Genomic DNA, 18,195 nt, shown 5'->3' with positions numbered 1-18,195 from the left:
GCCCGAGTAGTGTCCATTTAAGAACAGTCAAGCTGGCTGGCCATGGGGACACAGCATCCTGAGGAGCACTGTTTGAGGCACATAGGAGGGGAGGATTATTGGGATGTCAAGGCTGAGATGAGGAAAGCTTTAGCTGAGGCAGTGAAGGGAGTGGAAGGGGAAGGAGCAAGTAGGATTTGTATTTGAGGGCTACAGTTGAAATAGCTTGGTGATCAGCTGGGTTTAAGGAGTGAAAGAGGAGCAGCAGCCAGGGATGGCTTGGTTCCTGGTGTAGGTGCTGGGTGCGCAATGAAATTATTAACCAGGATTCCCTAACCAATGGGGAAAATATCAATAACTGAGAGCCTTTCATCCATTCAGGACAGATTTCACACCAATTGGTTAGAAAATAAATGCATCCTTGGAAAGTGTTTAGAGTTTTAGAATTGTAGATATCAAACAGATATTGCTTATTCAACAGAGGGAGGGGGGGAGTGGAGGGTTTCTACCCAATGGTGAACCCCCTGAGGATGGGCTGAGCTCAGATGTCACCACTTGGCATGGGGCTCTTCCTCCCCACCTTCCTCCTTGCTGATCTGAAGATGTCCTCCCCTCCTGCTGCTGGCCATGGGCCCTGTGTCTGCCATGACTGCTCATGACATTGACTTCTTTACATGACCCTCTGCTTCTGTGAGCTTCTGCAGGCAAAAAGAGTCCTTTCTGGAGTACCTAGAGCCTGACCCAAGGTTTGGGCATAGAAATAGATGCTTTATGAATGAATAAGTAAATGACTGTAAGTTGAGTCTGTGTGCCTTACATAAAGTATCCTCTGAGCTTCGAATGGCCTTCCATGACACCTAAGAATCTCTTTGCATATTTTGTTTTTAAATTATGTTAGTATCAAAATCAAGTGACATGGCTATTGTTAGGTGTTTGGCAACAGAGATAGTAGGATGTCAGTTTAGGTCTGCATATGTAGTTCAGTGATATCCAGGGTTCAGTGTTTGTGATGGGCATATGTATTTATTGGGTATTTGTAGAACTGAAAATATCTTTTGATTAACATGCTGTGAGATTATATAAACTTTATTAATCACTCTTCTCAAACCAGGTAACTTTCCCAAATAATTGTAAAAAAATAGCCCCAGATTAGCTTCTCTTCACTGGTCAGTCATTTCTTGCACTATAGTTAGAAGCCTGAAATCTCCTCCAGGTCTCCCACGTGGGTGCAGGGTCCCAAGGCCTTGGGCCGTTCTTGAATGCTTTCCCAGGCCACAAGCAGGGAGCTGGATGGGAAGTGGGGCTACCAGGATTAGAACCAGCGCCCTTGTGGGATACCCGCAAGAGGTACAGATTTGAGTGATAGCTGAATTGTGGGCTTATATGAGCTCATCAAAGCATATTGGGGAGAGAGAGGGAAGAAAGATGCTAGGTAGTAACTATGTCTGATTTCGTCTGTTTCACATTTATTAAATGCCAGTTATGTTGCCACCTCTGATTGAGACACTGAGAGTGCATCCTTTATCAGAATAGGCCAATATCCTTGCTGTTTGATGCCGGCATTCCAGCATCTACTTCTGACAAAGCACCTAGCTGTATTTATTATCCTGTAACAGAATTTTGACCCAGAATTTTGCCCAATGTTGGCAAAGATTGTAAGAACCAGAGTTAGATAATATGAATGATTAACCAAAAAAAGTGTTACAGGATTTTATTTTTCTAAGAAAAAAGTAAAGGGAGATGTAAAGTGGCAACCTTTAGAGAGAGATTGAAGGCGAGATAGTGCTCTATCTCCTCAGAAGGCGAGATAGTGCTAGAATGAGCAAGGACTTCTGATTTTTGGTCCAGATTGAGTAACTGGAACTTGTTTGTTTTCCCATCTGAAATAATTTTTACAGATAATTTTAAGATGCAAATCAACATTTTAAAGAAGCCAAAAAAAAAAAAAGCAATCCTGAAAGAGAAATAAACAAATGAGAGGGGCAATAAGGAGTTCCTGGCTGGGGTACAGTTCCAGAAGGAGCAGAAGGAGCCGAAGTGGAGCTAGGTGGCCTCCCCCATGGAACGAAATGGAGCTGAGTCAGGGGAAACAGGCAGTTGGAATTTAAAGGTAGGAGACCAGAGAAGAGCTCTCTCTATCTTCCACTGGGAGATAACACTTGAGTTCTTCATAGGGTCTCTGTTGAGTATCCAGTTAAGTATCAGTGCCTGCTAAGGCCAGGCCAAGAACCAGGCACAACTAGAGGAAAGAGTGTCTGGTGTACACATGGTGATGGGAATTATGACTGTAACCACAAATGGACTGAAAAAGACATAATTCATGAGGAATTGAGTACTCAGCAAGTTTTTATCCCAGGAATTAGCCCAAACCTGAGTACTGCTCTGAACTCACCTAAGAAATTATATTACCAAGTCCCAGAGATTCAGAGGATTTCCTGATCATGTTATGGCATCTTAGTACAAAGCTAAGTAAGACTTACTGAAAAACTTCCCAACACTCAACAAGGTGGAATTCACATTGTCTGACATTCAATCAAAGATTACCAGGCATGTGAAGAGAGGCAAGAAAATATGATTCTAATGAGAAGAATAATCAATAAAAAGTGACCCAGAATTAACACAGTAGATCACTAAAAATGTTATTACAATTCTGTTTATTCATAAACTTGAGACCTGGGTGATAGTAGTATGTAAGTACATATGTATATGTGTGTACATCTCCACATTTTTACAATTGAGTACTGTAATACCATTGAGATGAAATACAAATGCATATCACATGAGAGCACTAGAAATGTAGACATTTCAGAAGAAAAGGTTTAATGGGTTGAAAAGCATTAGCCATAGAAACTATCAGAGAGAGAGAGATACAAGGAGGTAGGGAAGAGAGCAAATATGCAATGAAATATGTGAGCTGTGGGACAACTTGAACTCACATTATCCTGGGTAATTTGACTCCATGAAGGTGAGGGACAGAGAAGGGGACAGAAAAACTATTTGAAGAAAGGACTGAAACATTGTTAGACTTGGAAAGTTAGATTTGCAGATCCAAGAAGCTCACCCAGTTCTAGTGCAAGAAACATTAACAGAATATTAAGCACATTGGAATAAAATTGCTTGACCAGTGAGAAAGAGTATGAAGGTAGTTTGGTTACTTGACAAGGTCATGGTGCTCAGATATGTGACCAGGGTGTTCCTGAAAGTATTTTTATAGGAGATTAATATTAAAATTGGTGTACTTCAAATAAAACAGATTTTCTTCCATCATATGGATGGGCCTCATTCACTAAGTTACAGGCCTAACTAGAACAAGCAGACTGACTTTTGCAGAACGGGAGGAAGTTCCATAGCAGATGACTGTTGGAACGAAACTGCACATGGGCATTTTCCTGGGTCTCCAGGATCCAGATATTCCACTTGCCAGCTAACATAACTGTGTGAGCCAATACCTTAGAATAATATCAGGGAACTTCATTATAAAAGGTTGGAATCATTTAGAACCTAAAGTTAATAAGATAAATATATCTTTAAAATCATTGAGAAAAGACTACATCAGATATTATAAGACTTTGTGACTGTCCCAGTTAGGTCACACAATCACATCCACTAATACCATCTAGAATCTAATAGACAAATTATATTAAGTCTACCAAGAGATAATTCATAAATAGAATACAGAGCAAACAGAAATGGAAAAAGGTCACCTTTGCTGTGAGTTCAACTTCATTTGAAAATGAACAAGAAAATCTTATTAATCTACTATGATTTATGGAAATTCATTCTTCATGATCAGAGCCACTGCTGATCAGACTATAGCACCAGTGGTATGTGCCTGTATGAATAGTGTGGGTACAGCTGTGGCTGTCACTTTCTTCTCCTTGGCAAGCAATTATTTACATCCATCAAAAGTTACCAGCATTTTCATAGGCCTAATAGCCATACCACCAGCAGTTATTATTTTAAGTAAATAATCGAAAATATATGTACAAAGTGATTCTTTGGAACATTTTGCATAATAACTGAAACCTTAAAGCAATTCAAATGCCTTTCAGCAAAAGAATGTGTTAGCTAAACTATGGTACCTCAAATGAAATTATTACAGTTTTGAAAAATGTATGTACTTATTAAAGAAAATTGAAAAATTGAATGTATGTTTTTCATTTTAAGCCATTGAAAGCTATACATTCGAGTAGACACTGGACAAGACATGTAAAACCACACCATGTTTTGTTAATGTAGACAGATTATGGATAAAATATTTTACACTATTTCTCATGCTGTTTTGACAATAGAAATCCAGTTAAAATGAACTGTGTGTTGGAAAAGTTCTGAACAAATAGAAGGGACTTTACCTCAGGAGCTGAGTTGTTATAATGAAAACATGCCCCAAGGAAGGTGTGTCATCCAATTTCAGCAAGGCAAAAATGTCTGCCTTTCTTTGTGGACAAAAGTGGGGGGGTTCAAACTGGATTGGGCATATAACTTCAGCAATCAGTAACCTTTGAGGAGGTTAAAAAAAAGATGCGTAAATTGTCAAAACTGAAAGGACCAAGAAGTTTTGCAGAGAGCAAGATCTCTTGGTGGAAAGAGAAAAATCTGGTAGCTTGCACTATGTTCTAGGAACTCTGAGAGTGAATTCTTGTCCTGAGTGAATTCCTTCACTGTATATCCATAAGGAATACATTCATAAAAGTGCTTGCTAAACCGTAGCATTCATGATTATATGCTTTAAAAAATCTAGAGGAATTGAGTCTAAAGGCTTAGTATTATATTGAGGCAGCATGGAGAACAATCCAGAGCTAAAAGTGAACACTTCATTTTTAGAAGGTTGGAAATCTCTTCTAAAGATAATTGTTATTTGTGCTTGAAAAAAAAATCTCAAGTGATAAAACTTGAAAGAAATATAGAAAATCTTTATAAAAATTTGAAAGAATCATTTAAATAATTTAATGTTTATTGCATATGTAATCAGGTCCCCTGAGAAACAACTTAGTAAGTCATATTTTGGTATCCGCTAAAAGATTCTGTTGTATAAATGCCAGTAGATTAAATTTCCTATTATGATGTTGAAATCATATTTAGGAGAATTTTACTAGACTTTCATCCAAATATCACAAAACAGTCATGGCATAAATCATGCCTTTGTTCTAGGTCAAGGACATCAGGTCCTTGGAATGTCCTTCCCCTGGTCACTTCTTGTGGTGACCCAGGGATTTCAGAAGCACAATCAGCGATGAAACTGTGTGTGTGCCTGCAGACTAAGGGGGACAGAGGATTCTGTTTGTAGACCCAGGTTAAACATTTGTGTTCCACATGATGAATAAAAATAGACTAACCTTCTTCCCAAAACTAATTTTGTTACAATTCCAGGAATACTTTCTCTACATGAAAAACTTCAAATCCATCTCCATCACAGGTTTTGCTGAATTTAAGGATTGCAAAACAAAGACTGAAAGGCTATACAAACAATTATTTCCCCAGAGAGTTACTAAGTCATATATTTATTAAAAATTTGTGGGGTTAAATCTTAGGGGAGGTTTTAGTCTTACTAATGTAGCTTAGATAGGCCAGGAAAAAATGACTCTCTAACTTACGCTTCAGCCATCCAATTATTTGAATGGAGCCTGGGGACACCAACCCAGGAGGCCTCCAGCCAAATTCCAGAGGCCATTGATGATCAACCCAGTGGTTACTGTTATTTCCTTGTTCTTATTTAATATGAATAATGGAATCCTAATTTTAGAGGAAACTAGAGTTCACTCATTTCGCTTAGGAGGAATTCCAGGCCAGGATGAGACAGAACTATGGCTGACAAGGCTAAAGGCTGTGGTTAGGACATGAAGGCAGGGCCTGGTCACACCAACACACTGAGCCGCTACAGAGACCCTCCAAGAGTATTGGCTCAGTTGATTAGACATTTCCCCTCTCCTCCTAAGTTCCTTACTTTTAAAATAAGACATATAAAATGTACTATATAAATTTTTGCTCTTATTTTATTAGTAAACAATGTCATGTGGGCTCCTCTGTTGAACTATTTATATGAAAAGGAAGGCTTTTTATATAAAAAGTGGGCTTATTAGACATGATTGCAATTGGGCAGTCAGGACTGCTGGTTTTTAGGATTAGAACTGTACAGAATAGTCTGAATTTGTAAGGTGACATGTGAGGGAGGTGAGATACCATCAGTTTTGTGATGAGAACTGGGTTCAAGTTCTAACTATAGAATTTTAGTACCTTTGGCCAAGTACTTGACTCCTGTTGGCTTGATTTTCTTCCTGGGATAGTATGACTGGCATTGGGATTGTTCTAAGAGCTCAGCTATGTAGTAGATATAAATCCTGACCCAAATAATATTCAGATCCTAATTTGTGCCAAACACTGGTGTTTAGGACCTATCATACTGTGCTTCTGCATTATGATCCCTTGCAGTCGAATCCGGAGACAAAACCCCAAACTCACTCTGTGCTTCCTATGTGGTTGGTAGGGACCTTGGTACTTGAACTTCTAGAGTATGCATTAACAGTAGGCTAGAATTGGAGTCAGAGGTGAGACCAAACACTCTGGTAAGGAAGGCAGGTGTGTTGAGGGGCATTCTAAGCCCTTCACCAAACACCTATCCCAGATAAGCTGGTTTTAATCCAGTTCTTTCCTCTAAACTTTAAAAATTACCCATATACCTTGCTTGGATCAAATGGAAAAATGTTAAAATCAGAACTTGAAGCTAAATATTGTGGCCCATGCTATGTGGTAGTTTTTATTTTTCAGTGCAACCGTTTAAGAAAAGGGTTTTAATGATTCAACCTTTTTATCCACATCAATATTATATTAATTCCTTTTACCCCCGTGCTAGGTTGACCTTATGTAGCCCAATGTTAAAGAGTAAAATATAGTCTCAAAGTCACCCTTCTTGGCCGACCTTTTACTGAACCAAAAGTGTAGTTTTAAATTTTTAGGACTATTTAATCCTTGAAAATGTTTGGAATGATTAAAATAGAAAAATATAGTTCTCATTCCATAAACAGTAAGTTTTCTTATATTCTTGGTTTGCTATTGAGCATTTATGCTTTGAACATTAATTATGTGAGTTATACTCTAAAAATAATGTAGAGACTGCAATGTCAAAGATTGTGTATGCCTTTACTGTATAAATCCAGCCATGCATGTTCTATTTGGGGAGAAAACATTTATGAGTATCCTGCAGAAACATTTATATGCCTATAAATAATATCAGTAGGTCACTTTGCTTAGTGTGAATGTTGGAGGGAATTTTTTAGTTAATTTATTAGAAAGACTGCAGACTTAAAGACAGTAACATTGATATAATCTGCCTGTTAATACATTTTGTAAGTTAAATTTTGCATATGGATGTAACAATTTCTGGAAGGGTATTATTTTTCTCTTTAAGTTTCTGCTTCTTGTCAGTTTTTAAAGCTTTCTTTATTAAGAGGAAGAGATGCACACACACATACACATGTATTTTGCGTCCAGTGATTCACTCCCCAAATGGCTGCAATAGGCAGAGGTGAGCTTATCCTAAGCCAGGAGCCTGGGGATCCTAAGCCAGGAGCCTGGGGCTTCTATCAAGTCTCTTATATGAATGCAAGGGGTCAGGGACTTCAGAAACCCTCCACTTCTTTCACAGGTCATAAGCTGAGAGTTGGATTAGGAATTAGGGTAGCTGGGACTTGAGCTGGCATCCATAAGGGATTCTGGCATGAGGATTAGTCTACTGTGCCTCTGAGCTAGCACCCTATTGTCAATTTTTAAGAATTAAAACAGATTGAACAATGGTGGTATACTACATAATTGCTTCTTTTTCAAAGCTGGGCCCTGTCCTATTTTCTGGAAAAGCAATCCTTGAATTTCTGGCCATAACCACTAATAATAGACTGTTTAGTATCTGCAGAGGGCTTTTCCTTGTCAGAATTTCACAATCGCTGCCTTTTAATCTATCATCCATGTGAGGGTTGGTAGTTTCTCTCTTACAGGGAATTTTGGGTGCCAGCAAGCGTATTGTGATTGGCAGGGATGTAATTTCCCAGAGGCCAAACACCTGGAGAAGCTTTGCTGCAGGCCCAGGTACAAGCCAGAATGTTTCTGCTATGTGGGACTTCCTCTGTATTCTTTCTGTTTTGTTACTCAGATTCAGTGACTTTATGTAATGCTGTAATGCTGTGTCCTCACTATGGCTGTCCACCGTGAATCCCCAAAGGAAGGGCATGGTTGGAAAGGGTCCCTGAGAACTTAGCAGACACTTTGCGGTGAATTTCAGTGGCTGACACCTCCATCTCTGCAACACAGCTACTTTTCAGTTCTCAGTGGAAACTTTCACAGTTCCAACCAAGTATTTAGATAAGTAAATGAACACCTAGAATTTCTGTCTTACCAGTCTATTATTATTCAGGCAGGCAGAACATAATGAGTGCCTAATGATTAAATTGCTAGTATACAAGCATCGGTTACAACATAATGTCAGCAATCGCATACTGTCTGCATAATACGTACCAGGCATTGTGGTAAACCTACTGTATACCTTATCTTATCCTTATAGTAGCTCTGTGGTGGAGAGATTTGCATCCTCATTTTTCATATGGGAAGCCAAGGATGGTAGATTTCCCACAGTCACAGGGCTTATAGGTGACAAAATTCAAGCCTGCCTCTGTCTGATTCCAAAGTCAGTTCTTCAGTTTATAATATTGTCTTACGTGAAGCATGGTGTACGCACTATTAAAGCAGAATACTGGGGATGCCACACAACAAGGGGATGCAAAAAACAAGCTAGTCAGCATAGGCACACTGATTTCTTTACTCGTAAAGCAGGACCCAGCTGTGTGTCCACATCGCACCCTAGGAATTTTTCCGTCTTTCCAAGCACTGACCATAACTTACTCCACTGAAAAATAGGCATGTTGTGCTTACTATGCTGATAATTCTTGCCAAAAGGATCATATATATATATATATATATATATATATATATATATTTTACTCCTCTTGCATTTGTACATTGTAAATAATGCTTAAGACCTTACAGGGAATGAATGTTCAATAAGTACTAATAGATTAGGGTTTAATAATGAGAAGGGCTTTTAATTGGAAAAGAAGCACAAATATGTGGCAAAGCATGCAAATAACCTGCAAACCTCTCCCATGTTGAGGCTCCCTGCTCCCGGGGGTCTCTAGCATCTTTACTGGCTCCAGCTGCTCGAGGATCTTTACAAAGATCTTCACTGCATGTATTTGCACACCTATGTGTGTATATAGCTGTGTGTATACTCCCCTGTGTAACACCTGAATCTCTGGAATGGTACTAGTGAATAGTCATCAATAATATATGTTCTGACTATATTTTTATAATATAGACCTTCTATTACATGCCTTACCAAGTGATTGTGTGGCTGCATGATTCTGTTTTTTTCTTTTAAAGAAAAATGTGTATTGTGCTGACCCTCTCTTTTTAAAAGAAAATACAGTATAAATATGTAATTATCATATAAGGCAACTCTTAATCTCTAGGCTTGATGAGATTAGAAGCAAAGTTTGCTGTTTTTCCAGTGTCTTTCTGAAAATTGGTACAAATTGCTTGGTGATATTGCATATTAGAGAATAAGGAGATACTTTGAAGTAAAAAGGGGTAGAATTTATGTTCTGTTATTATACATCCATACTTTGAGGACTGGGTGAAGATATATTGTGTCATTGGTATATTTTGGAAAACATCTGTTTCTAGTGTAAATGTGAGCCAAGAAAAGTGACTCTTAAACTGAATATAAAGTTTTTGAACATCTTAAGTATTTTCATTTAGAAATCAAGTTGCTAATTCCTTGTAATATTTTTGTCTGATTTTAGGTTTTTGCATCAAAGCAGTGCCATTCCAGAATGCCATCTTGAATGTAAAAGAACTTGGAGGTATAACAGATTTTTTTTTGTTCTTTTTTCTGTCTGGTAGCCTTACTAACTTGATATTAATGTTGCTTGTAATTAAAAATAATACTAATTCTAGTGGGTAATTAATTTTTACCTTTTTCTCTTGAAAATGTATTTCCTAAGAATGCTTTCCTTTTCTTACATGTTTAAGAGCTGCAGAAAGCAGATTTTTATTTTCTTTTGTATGGCTTAAAGAGTCACACTCTCCTGGACATTCTGTATACTCAACATGTTGGTTTTACTTGTATAAAACTTTTGTTCTTGAATCAAAAACATATAAATAGAATTTTAATTTATTGATCGAATGATAAACCATGCAGAGGTAATTATTGTGTTTTAAATTGGTAGGTATTAATACTACGAGTTTTATTTTATTCCATTTTTTGAGAATGCATTTGTCATGATAATATGATAATAAATCTTTTCCAATGAGTTCTTTGCTGACCTGGCACTTTTATTGGATAGGCTGTACCCCAGACTATACATCGCTCAGTCTTTCATTCCACTCCCTCTCTCTGCCATCATGTGGTTGTGTTTTATGTCATTCTAGGTCTTAACCCATGTAAATAGATTAACAAAGAAATTGGTCAAATCAGTGAACCTATTAGTATCTATAATAAACAGGAAAATGGTGAGCGCTCTGGAGTTTGCTATAATATCAATGAGGTTAATGACTTAGAAGAAAGTTTTGTTCCATTTCTTTAGTCACTTTGCAGTATTGACCTTAATCTGTTTCATTTTCCTTTTTTTTCTTCTCCTCTAAGATCATCTAACTGTAACCCATCTTTGCTTGATGAAGTACCACTTCATGCCATCTTCCTAGTATTGATATCCTCTTACTCTTACAGTGGCTGGTCTTCCGTGGGACTGTTTTCAGAGCATGTGTCTAGGACAGGTTTGCTTCTGTCACTTTGAATCATGAAAATATAAGAAACTCAGAATCAGACATTATGCTTTTGTTCTTTCAGGCATTTAATTTGTCATTATAGTTCCAAAAATCATAAAATGTGAAAATTAGTATATAGCAATAACAATTGTTTTAAAAAGACCAAAACATTTTTAGTGCTGTTCTGTGAGGTTGAATTTTAATAATGCTGTTTGGGGATTTTACTCCCCAGGGACAGTACTATTACTTATGGATAAATATACCCAAAAACCTACAGAATCAAATTACATGCTTTGAGAATCCTTTTGGTTTTAAATATGATTTATACTGTTTCATTATTAGGCTAGGCACAAACTTATCAAACCCCTATTGGAGATAGGAAACCAGTGAGTCATTGATTAGACATTCAGTTTATCTAGTATTTAAACAGTGAACATACGTGGATAGTTGAGGCATTCAGTATATCTAATATTTAAGGAACAAACATACCTGGATAGTTGAGCATGTGAGCAATTCACGGTAATTCTTACAACCTTGGCTCTGTGCCAGTGAAATACAATACAGTGTAAGGGTTACTTGGAAGACTAGGGATGATAAGGGAAGAGTAAGTTGGGTTTCCAAGCAAATTTTCTTGAAAAAACATTGCAGGAATCAGGCGTTACATGAGAGAAGGTAACACAGGCTCTGCTGATAATGCTTTAGCTTGAACGTTTTTGGTGATGACTTAGAGGTGGAAAAACCTCCAGGTCTGGAGCAGGCACGTTGGCTTAATGCTGGAATAGCTGAGTTTGGGGCATGCAATATTTCAGTGGCACAGATTTCAGTCTTTTACCTTCTAAATTTAAATTGCTTCATTTTCAACCGAGAGGTTTTGTTAGAGAAAAGATGGCTCTCCAAGTGGAATCCTAGTGTGTGTCCTGTGTCGCTTGCTCGGGGGGAAGCAGTAGAGAGTTACCCGCCGATTCAATGGCGAAGTACTATATGCAGGTATTTTTGGAGACTAGGTTACATCTCTGCTGAGAACTCATGAAAAACGAAGCTACTACATATAAAGAAGGTACAGTATGCCTAGGATTTGAGATCTGGTTTAGAGGTGATCATTTGGCCTAGCAGTTATATGTGTGCATCTAGTATCAGAGTACCTGGGTTCTAATCCAGCTCCATTCCTGTGTCCAGCTTCTTGCCGAGACCCACCCTGGCAGCGGAAGTGATGGCTCAAGGACCCACATGGGAGATTTGGATTGATCTGGGTTTAGCCTGGTCCAACCCAGGCTAATATAAGAATTTAGAGTGAATTAATAGAGGGGAGTTCTGCCTTTCTCCCTCTCTCTCTGAATTAATTTCTTTTTTTTTTTTTTTAAGATTTATTTTTATTAGAAAGTCATATATAGAGAGGAGGAGAGACAGAGAGGAAGATCTCCCGTCCAGTGATTCACTCCCCAAGTGACAGTTGGGCCAGTATTGCACTGATCCGAAGCTGGGAACCAGGAACCTCTTCCAGGTCTCCCACGTGGGTGTAGGGTCCCAAGGCTTTGGGCCGTCCTCAACTGCTTTCCCAGGCCACAAGCAGGGAGCTGAATGGGAAGTGGAGCTGCTGGGGTTAGAACCTGCACCCATATGGGATCCTGGTGTGTTCAAGGCCAGGACTTTAGCTGCTAGGCCACACCACCCAGCCCTGAATTAATTTCTACATAACGAAAGGATCATTAGGGAGAATTTGGATTAAGTTGTCAGAGCAGGAATTGCTTGACTTCCTTTCTTGTAGGAAAGGTTTGAGTGTTTGGGGCCTAGTGCAAAAGCCTAGTGGCTAAATCTTCACCTTGCATCCTGCGGGATCCATATGGATGCTGGTTCATGGACTGGCTGCTCTACTTCCTACTCTGCTTCCTGCTAGTGGCCTGGGAAAGCACTGAAGGTTGGCCCAGGCCTTGGGACCCCGCACCCATATGGCACACCCCAAAGAAGCTCCTGGTTCCTGGCTTTGGTTCAGCTCAACCCAGCTGTTGCAGCCACTTGGGGAGTGAACCAGTGGATGGAAGATCTTGGTCCTTGTCTCGCCTCCTCTCTGTATGCCTGCCTTTCTAATTAAAAAAGAAATATGTGTATAAATGTATATGTGAATCTTAAAATGTAAGATTAGAGTGTTTTGAGATCAGAAAGTGAAAACATGATAGCTTTATTTTCAGTGGGAAGTTTCTGGGAGGAGATATTAATCACAAGTCAGTTAGAGAGTCAATGCAGGCGACATTCTGAAGGTGGTAAGGAAGCCCTCATGAGGAGCAGGGTTGCTTAGGCTGGCTCAGTTCAGGAGAATGTAGCATGGTCTCTTCCTCCCTGCTGGTGTCCTTCCTTGGCCTGTTTCAGACAGCTCCAAAGCTCTGCATTGCTTCCTTCTCTAGTAAGTTAAATTCCCCACTTCTTTGTGATGGGGAAAGGCAGTGTCTGTGTTGTGGTTTCGCACATTAAGCTACACGTGCAACGCCAGGTTCCCGCTGCTGCCTGTTAATGCCCCTGGGAAAGCTGCGAGGTTATGATTAGACTCCTAGTACGATAGTTGTGCCTCCCTCTGGTTGCCACAAATCAGCTTTCTGAAGCTAAGCATTAATTCTACATCCCAAGGCTCTAGAACCTTCCACACACTTTGTATGTTCCTGTTTTATTCTTTCTAGTTTATGCATTCAATAACTATTCCTGAGTATTGGTTGAGCTTCTATAATCTGTAATTCTCACAGATCTGAACTTTTTGAGTACTCAGACCCAATGCATTTTGTATTTTGGGATGAATAACACTTACATGGCAAAGTCTGTGTAAATATTCTAACATTTTTAAAAATCCAAATCCCGGGCCCGGTGCGATGGTGCACACCCTGGATCCCATATGGGTGCCGGTTCTAATTCTGGCGGCCCCACTTCCCATCCAGTTCCCTGCCTGTGGCCTGGGAAAGCAGTCGAGGACGGCCCAAGGCTTTGGGACCCTGCACCCGCGTGGGAGACCCGGAAGAGGCTCCTGGCTTCAGATTGGCATAGCATCGGCCGTTGCGCTCACTTGGGGAGTGAATCATTGGATGGAAGATCTTCCTCTCTATCTCTCCTCTCTGTATATCCGCCTTTCCAATAAAGATAAAAATAAATCTTTAAAAAAATATCTAAATCTCGAATACTGCTAGTCCCAGTCCCTTTGCTAAGGCATGCTTGTGTGTATTATGAACCTGACTTAGTTCTATGAAGCAGTGGCGGTTTTAGTGGCAGACAGCTACTCTCGCCAACAGTCAGGCTCAGGTGTCCTAAGTTCTCTCTCTTCATTAAAGCCACATATTAATTCCTGTGGGAGGTCCAGCACACATCTCTATGTTAATTTTTTTTCCATCTCTGAATGGACTTTCTAACATATAGCAGCAAGGGTTGAGTGTTTGCACCGATCCCTGTGAAAAAGCAAACCATGTTGTTGCTCAGTGAAATTTTGTTTCCTATATGCTATTGTTATTTAGGAGATTTTTATTGAAACCAGTGTGTATCTCTTCTTTTTAAATTGTAATCAATGACCTGTTTTTTTTGTGTGTGTGTGTGTGTGTGTGTATGTGTGCGTGAGCACACACGCACACTCGCGCATATGTTGTTCAGGTCACTAGCAGGGTCCCGGATAGACATATGGAATAACTTTTTGAAACCTTTTCTTCTTGAGGGTGACTTGTTGGAAAGTCCATTCATTCTGTGTGTGATTGTAGCAAGTCTGTCTGATCATATCTGTGATCCCTTAGCTCTACAGTATAGTGACAGTAGAGTGACTTCATCTGACCCTTGTGAAAGCTAAATTAGTTAAGGAAGTCCAAGTATACTTAGGGTTTACCTGGTCTATAGATAATATTATGGAAAACTTACTATTACAGTAATTGTATTCTTACTTTCTACTCCCGAATTGCTACCTCCCAAAATATGTCTTTCAGTGAAATCTTTTTCCCAAAATCACAGACACCTGAATGCTTTTCTTTTTCTTTTTCTGGTCCTGCCTGGCTCTCCTTTAGATGAGGTGACCCTTTCCCCTCCTGAGTTCTACCTGTTTAAACTGGGAAAGGACCTCCTCAGGGTCTAGGCTGTTCTTCACATTCTACAGGATTTAGTATGAAGAATTTTGTCTTTCTCTACCTTATCTCCACTGTCTCTTTGTTTAGGTTTCTTTTTAATTTCCTGTTAATTGCATTCTTCTCTATTTGGCCTGTGTCCTTCAACCACATCACTAAGGTATGGAAAGCATCTAGAGATTGGGTGAATTGAAAGCAGTCATCAGACAGAGACATCAAAGCTTGGATAATTTTGTATTGCAGAAATTTCCCTTTCTGAAATCTGCACACAGACTTTTATGCCTTTGTAGATGTTTTTCTCTTGATTTTGAAATTTTATGCATGAATTGATAGAATCCAGAGATGTAAATTTCATTTCTCAGCATTGATTGATAAGGATCCAGACATTGTGATACTCCTTAACTAAATTCTGGAGCCGTGATTGGTTTTGAGCAATGACTTGTTTTTTTCCTCTGATTTTCTAATGTCCTTATATCTGAATTATCCCCCATCCCTGACATGGGCTGCCATCCACACCCAATATACTTTGGCAGTCTTGTCTTCCCAGTTGCTATTGGGAAAAGCAAACAAATACTGAGGGGAAAAAAGTTCATGAAGATTCTTGTTTTTATTTGCATTTTGCTTTATTTTTTTAAATCCTTAATGGAAAGACAGCTTTTAAAAAAAAAAAAAACCAAAAGCTCTCATCTGTTGGTTTGTTCCTCAAATGCCCACAGTGCCAGGATTTGGCAGGGGCTGAAACTCTAAACAGGGGACATAATCCAGGTCACTCTCACAGGAGGGGATACTCAATTATTTGAACCATCACTGTTAACCTTTGAAGGTCCGAATTAGCAGGAAGCTGGAGGTCAGAGGCCAAGGTCAAACACTGACTCCAAGCACTCTAATACTCCAGGACATGGGTATTTTAAACTCTAAACATTGGCCACATCTATTCTTTTTCAGAAGACAGTGTGAAAAGCTTAGGTTGTGTTCATTTACCCATTTGCCTTAGCCCAGGCAATATGACTGAATGATTTCTGTGGATCGTCAGAATCTTTTTTTTAAGGTTGCTTCCTTCAGCAGCCAAGCTGTTATATGAAACAGATGTCGAACTCTGCCGTGTTCCTTTGTTTGCTTGGAGTAATCTGCCTCTTTGCAGTGAAAGGTGCTTGCTGTTTCGATCCTGCCAGTTAGGGTTGGGTGTCCAGATTGTTTGCATTTCTTCATTTTTCCAGGAATTCCTCTTCCCAGGCAATCTAGGGGACAATGCTGCCTTAATCTTGTTATTTTCTACTTTTTGTACCTATTCCCTTGGATGTCTTTCACCAAAATGAAACTTTCTTGCCTCAGTCTGCTTTGATGCAAAATTACGTTGCAGGCAAGTGCCATTTTAATTTTTATCAATGAGGTCGCACAGTTCTGTATATCATGCCTCATCCGCTCCAGAACCCCACTACATTCTCTCATTTTAAATAAAATCCAGCAAAATGCTTCTGCATTAAATGTAATCCCTTACTCTGACAGTCATGTTATGTTGCAAAGCCAGAGAAGGTGTAAAGACCGTGGACAGAAACAGTGCAAGCAGTAAACTTGCAGAGATTATTATTGTCCCATTCTTTGGAGAGACAGGTTGAGGTGCTGATGTTTTTGATACAGGTTGTCTATAGCTTGCCATCGGAAAATTCCTTTTGATGTTGCCAGTCGTGAGTGATCATGGGATGGGTGGCTGGAAATGATGTCAGGCAGAAAATAAGAAAGGTTAAAATAAGACCCAGGTCCACACGTAACTCCTCAGGACCATTTCACAAGTGAGTTCCAGGCAGCCACACACAAACAGACATGCATATTCTTGATCTATGGTGTAATTATAAAGAAGAAACGTAGTTCAGCAAGGAAAGTGTAGCCTCAAGATACCCTGCCATTCTCTGCATTTGAACTTGTTGTTTTCTTATCTACACGATGTAAGTTTTCATAAATCACCACGATTTATTTCCCAAGGGATTGGGCTGGATCCAAGAGAAAAGTGAAATTGCCCGAAACTCCTCAAGAGAGCTTCTTTAAGAATAGCTGGTGGTATTTCCACTAATGCTGTTTTTATAGTCGTGGATCTAGTGTGAGATGTAATAGTGAATGATGGAAACTTCTTGCTATAGTATTGTTTCCTTATCTAGGAAAAGAACCAGGCCTCTGGGGAATGGGAACATCAGTTAACTCCTGGCTTCCTCAGCTCTACATGCTCTCACTTAGGCCCAGGCTCTACTAGGGGAAATGATGTTGGTTGAAAGCCAAGTCACTTGGATAGGAGTTAAAAGGCCACAGCTATCTGAATTGGTTGAACTGGATCCCAGGGTGGTGGTGTTCAAGCGTTTTTTACACTTGCTAAGGGAAAACTGAGCCAAACAGGCAGCAGAGCCAAATAAATGAATCTTGGGGCCCAGAAGTCTGTTACTGGCTGATGTGGACCCGAACTTCATTTTTGTTTTCTTCTGGACAAGTGCCCTAGGAAATTTTTTAAAAATTTATCTTCCCAGTTGTCATCTCATGTAGGACTTAAAAGTTCACTTCTTTCTATAAGACTATATATACATAAAGAATGTTCCAGAAACAACTTGCCTAACCCTTTGGTCCCCCTGAAAATAGGGATCTCGTATGCCACTGAAGGCTACTGCCGTGTCTCTGTTTCCTGCTTAGGGGCAGTTCGGGTCATTTCCCATCTTCCAAACTTTAGCATACGTTCTCATAGAGTTTGTGTGCTGGGTTCTTAGTTTAACTTCCTATCCCTCGCAAGGGAACAAGTATTTCTGTTGCCATATAATAACAACCAGTTTTCATTGTGTATTCAGTGTCAGGGTGATATTGCAGCCACAGCAATGCAAGTCAAGAGAATCGTATTTTCCTTTAATAAAATGAGCCATGGGACATAGGGTAAGGGACTTTAGTTTTCCATGGCTGTTTTCTTTAGAGCAGCTGATGTTGTTGGTAACTGTTCTCCTGTTTTTGTATAGTACAGCCAGCTGTTCTATTTTCCAGTCTTTAAACTCATAGGATCTACTCCACTTGCACATCTGCAAATCACAGAGCCTGCATGTAAGCACCGAGGATGACTATAGAACATCGTTTGCCTCATTTGCATTTCTTTCTTACAATAGCACTTGAGTAAGCCTTGAAGTTGTTTTTTGTGTATTGTGAGCTAGGAACACATCCACAGAGTAAGTAACTAAGAGAAACTTAACAAATTTCCTCTCATTATGCTGTTTACTTGGAGAAACCTTATATCCTTCTGTGGTGAGTATAGGATTAAGTACAGGATGCAATTAGGATCATATAGAAAGGATACAGGAGA

The 18,195-nt window shown here is 39.4% G+C and overlaps 1 protein-coding gene across 2 annotated transcripts in view; it reads left to right on the top strand.

Moving 5' to 3' along the window:
• ARL15 (ADP ribosylation factor like GTPase 15) overlaps positions 1-18,195 on the top strand; it is a 399,440-nt gene that overhangs the window by 132,833 nt on the left and 248,412 nt on the right. For both annotated transcript variants that reach the window (XM_040977531.1, XM_040977532.1), the window contains exon 3: positions 9,828-9,887. In XM_040977531.1, coding sequence (XP_040833465.1) covers positions 9,828-9,887 — 60 coding nt within the window. The remainder of the gene's footprint in view (positions 1-9,827; positions 9,888-18,195) is intronic.

This window comes from Ochotona curzoniae, unplaced genomic scaffold, assembly GCF_017591425.1.
Source record: "Ochotona curzoniae isolate NIBS_2020 unplaced genomic scaffold, NIBS_Ocur_1.0 contig_2754, whole genome shotgun sequence".
NCBI classification, from domain to species: Eukaryota; Metazoa; Chordata; class Mammalia; order Lagomorpha; family Ochotonidae; genus Ochotona; species Ochotona curzoniae.
The sequence above is the reverse complement of the archived record's forward strand: the minus strand, read 5'-3'. Positions and strand labels throughout refer to the sequence as shown.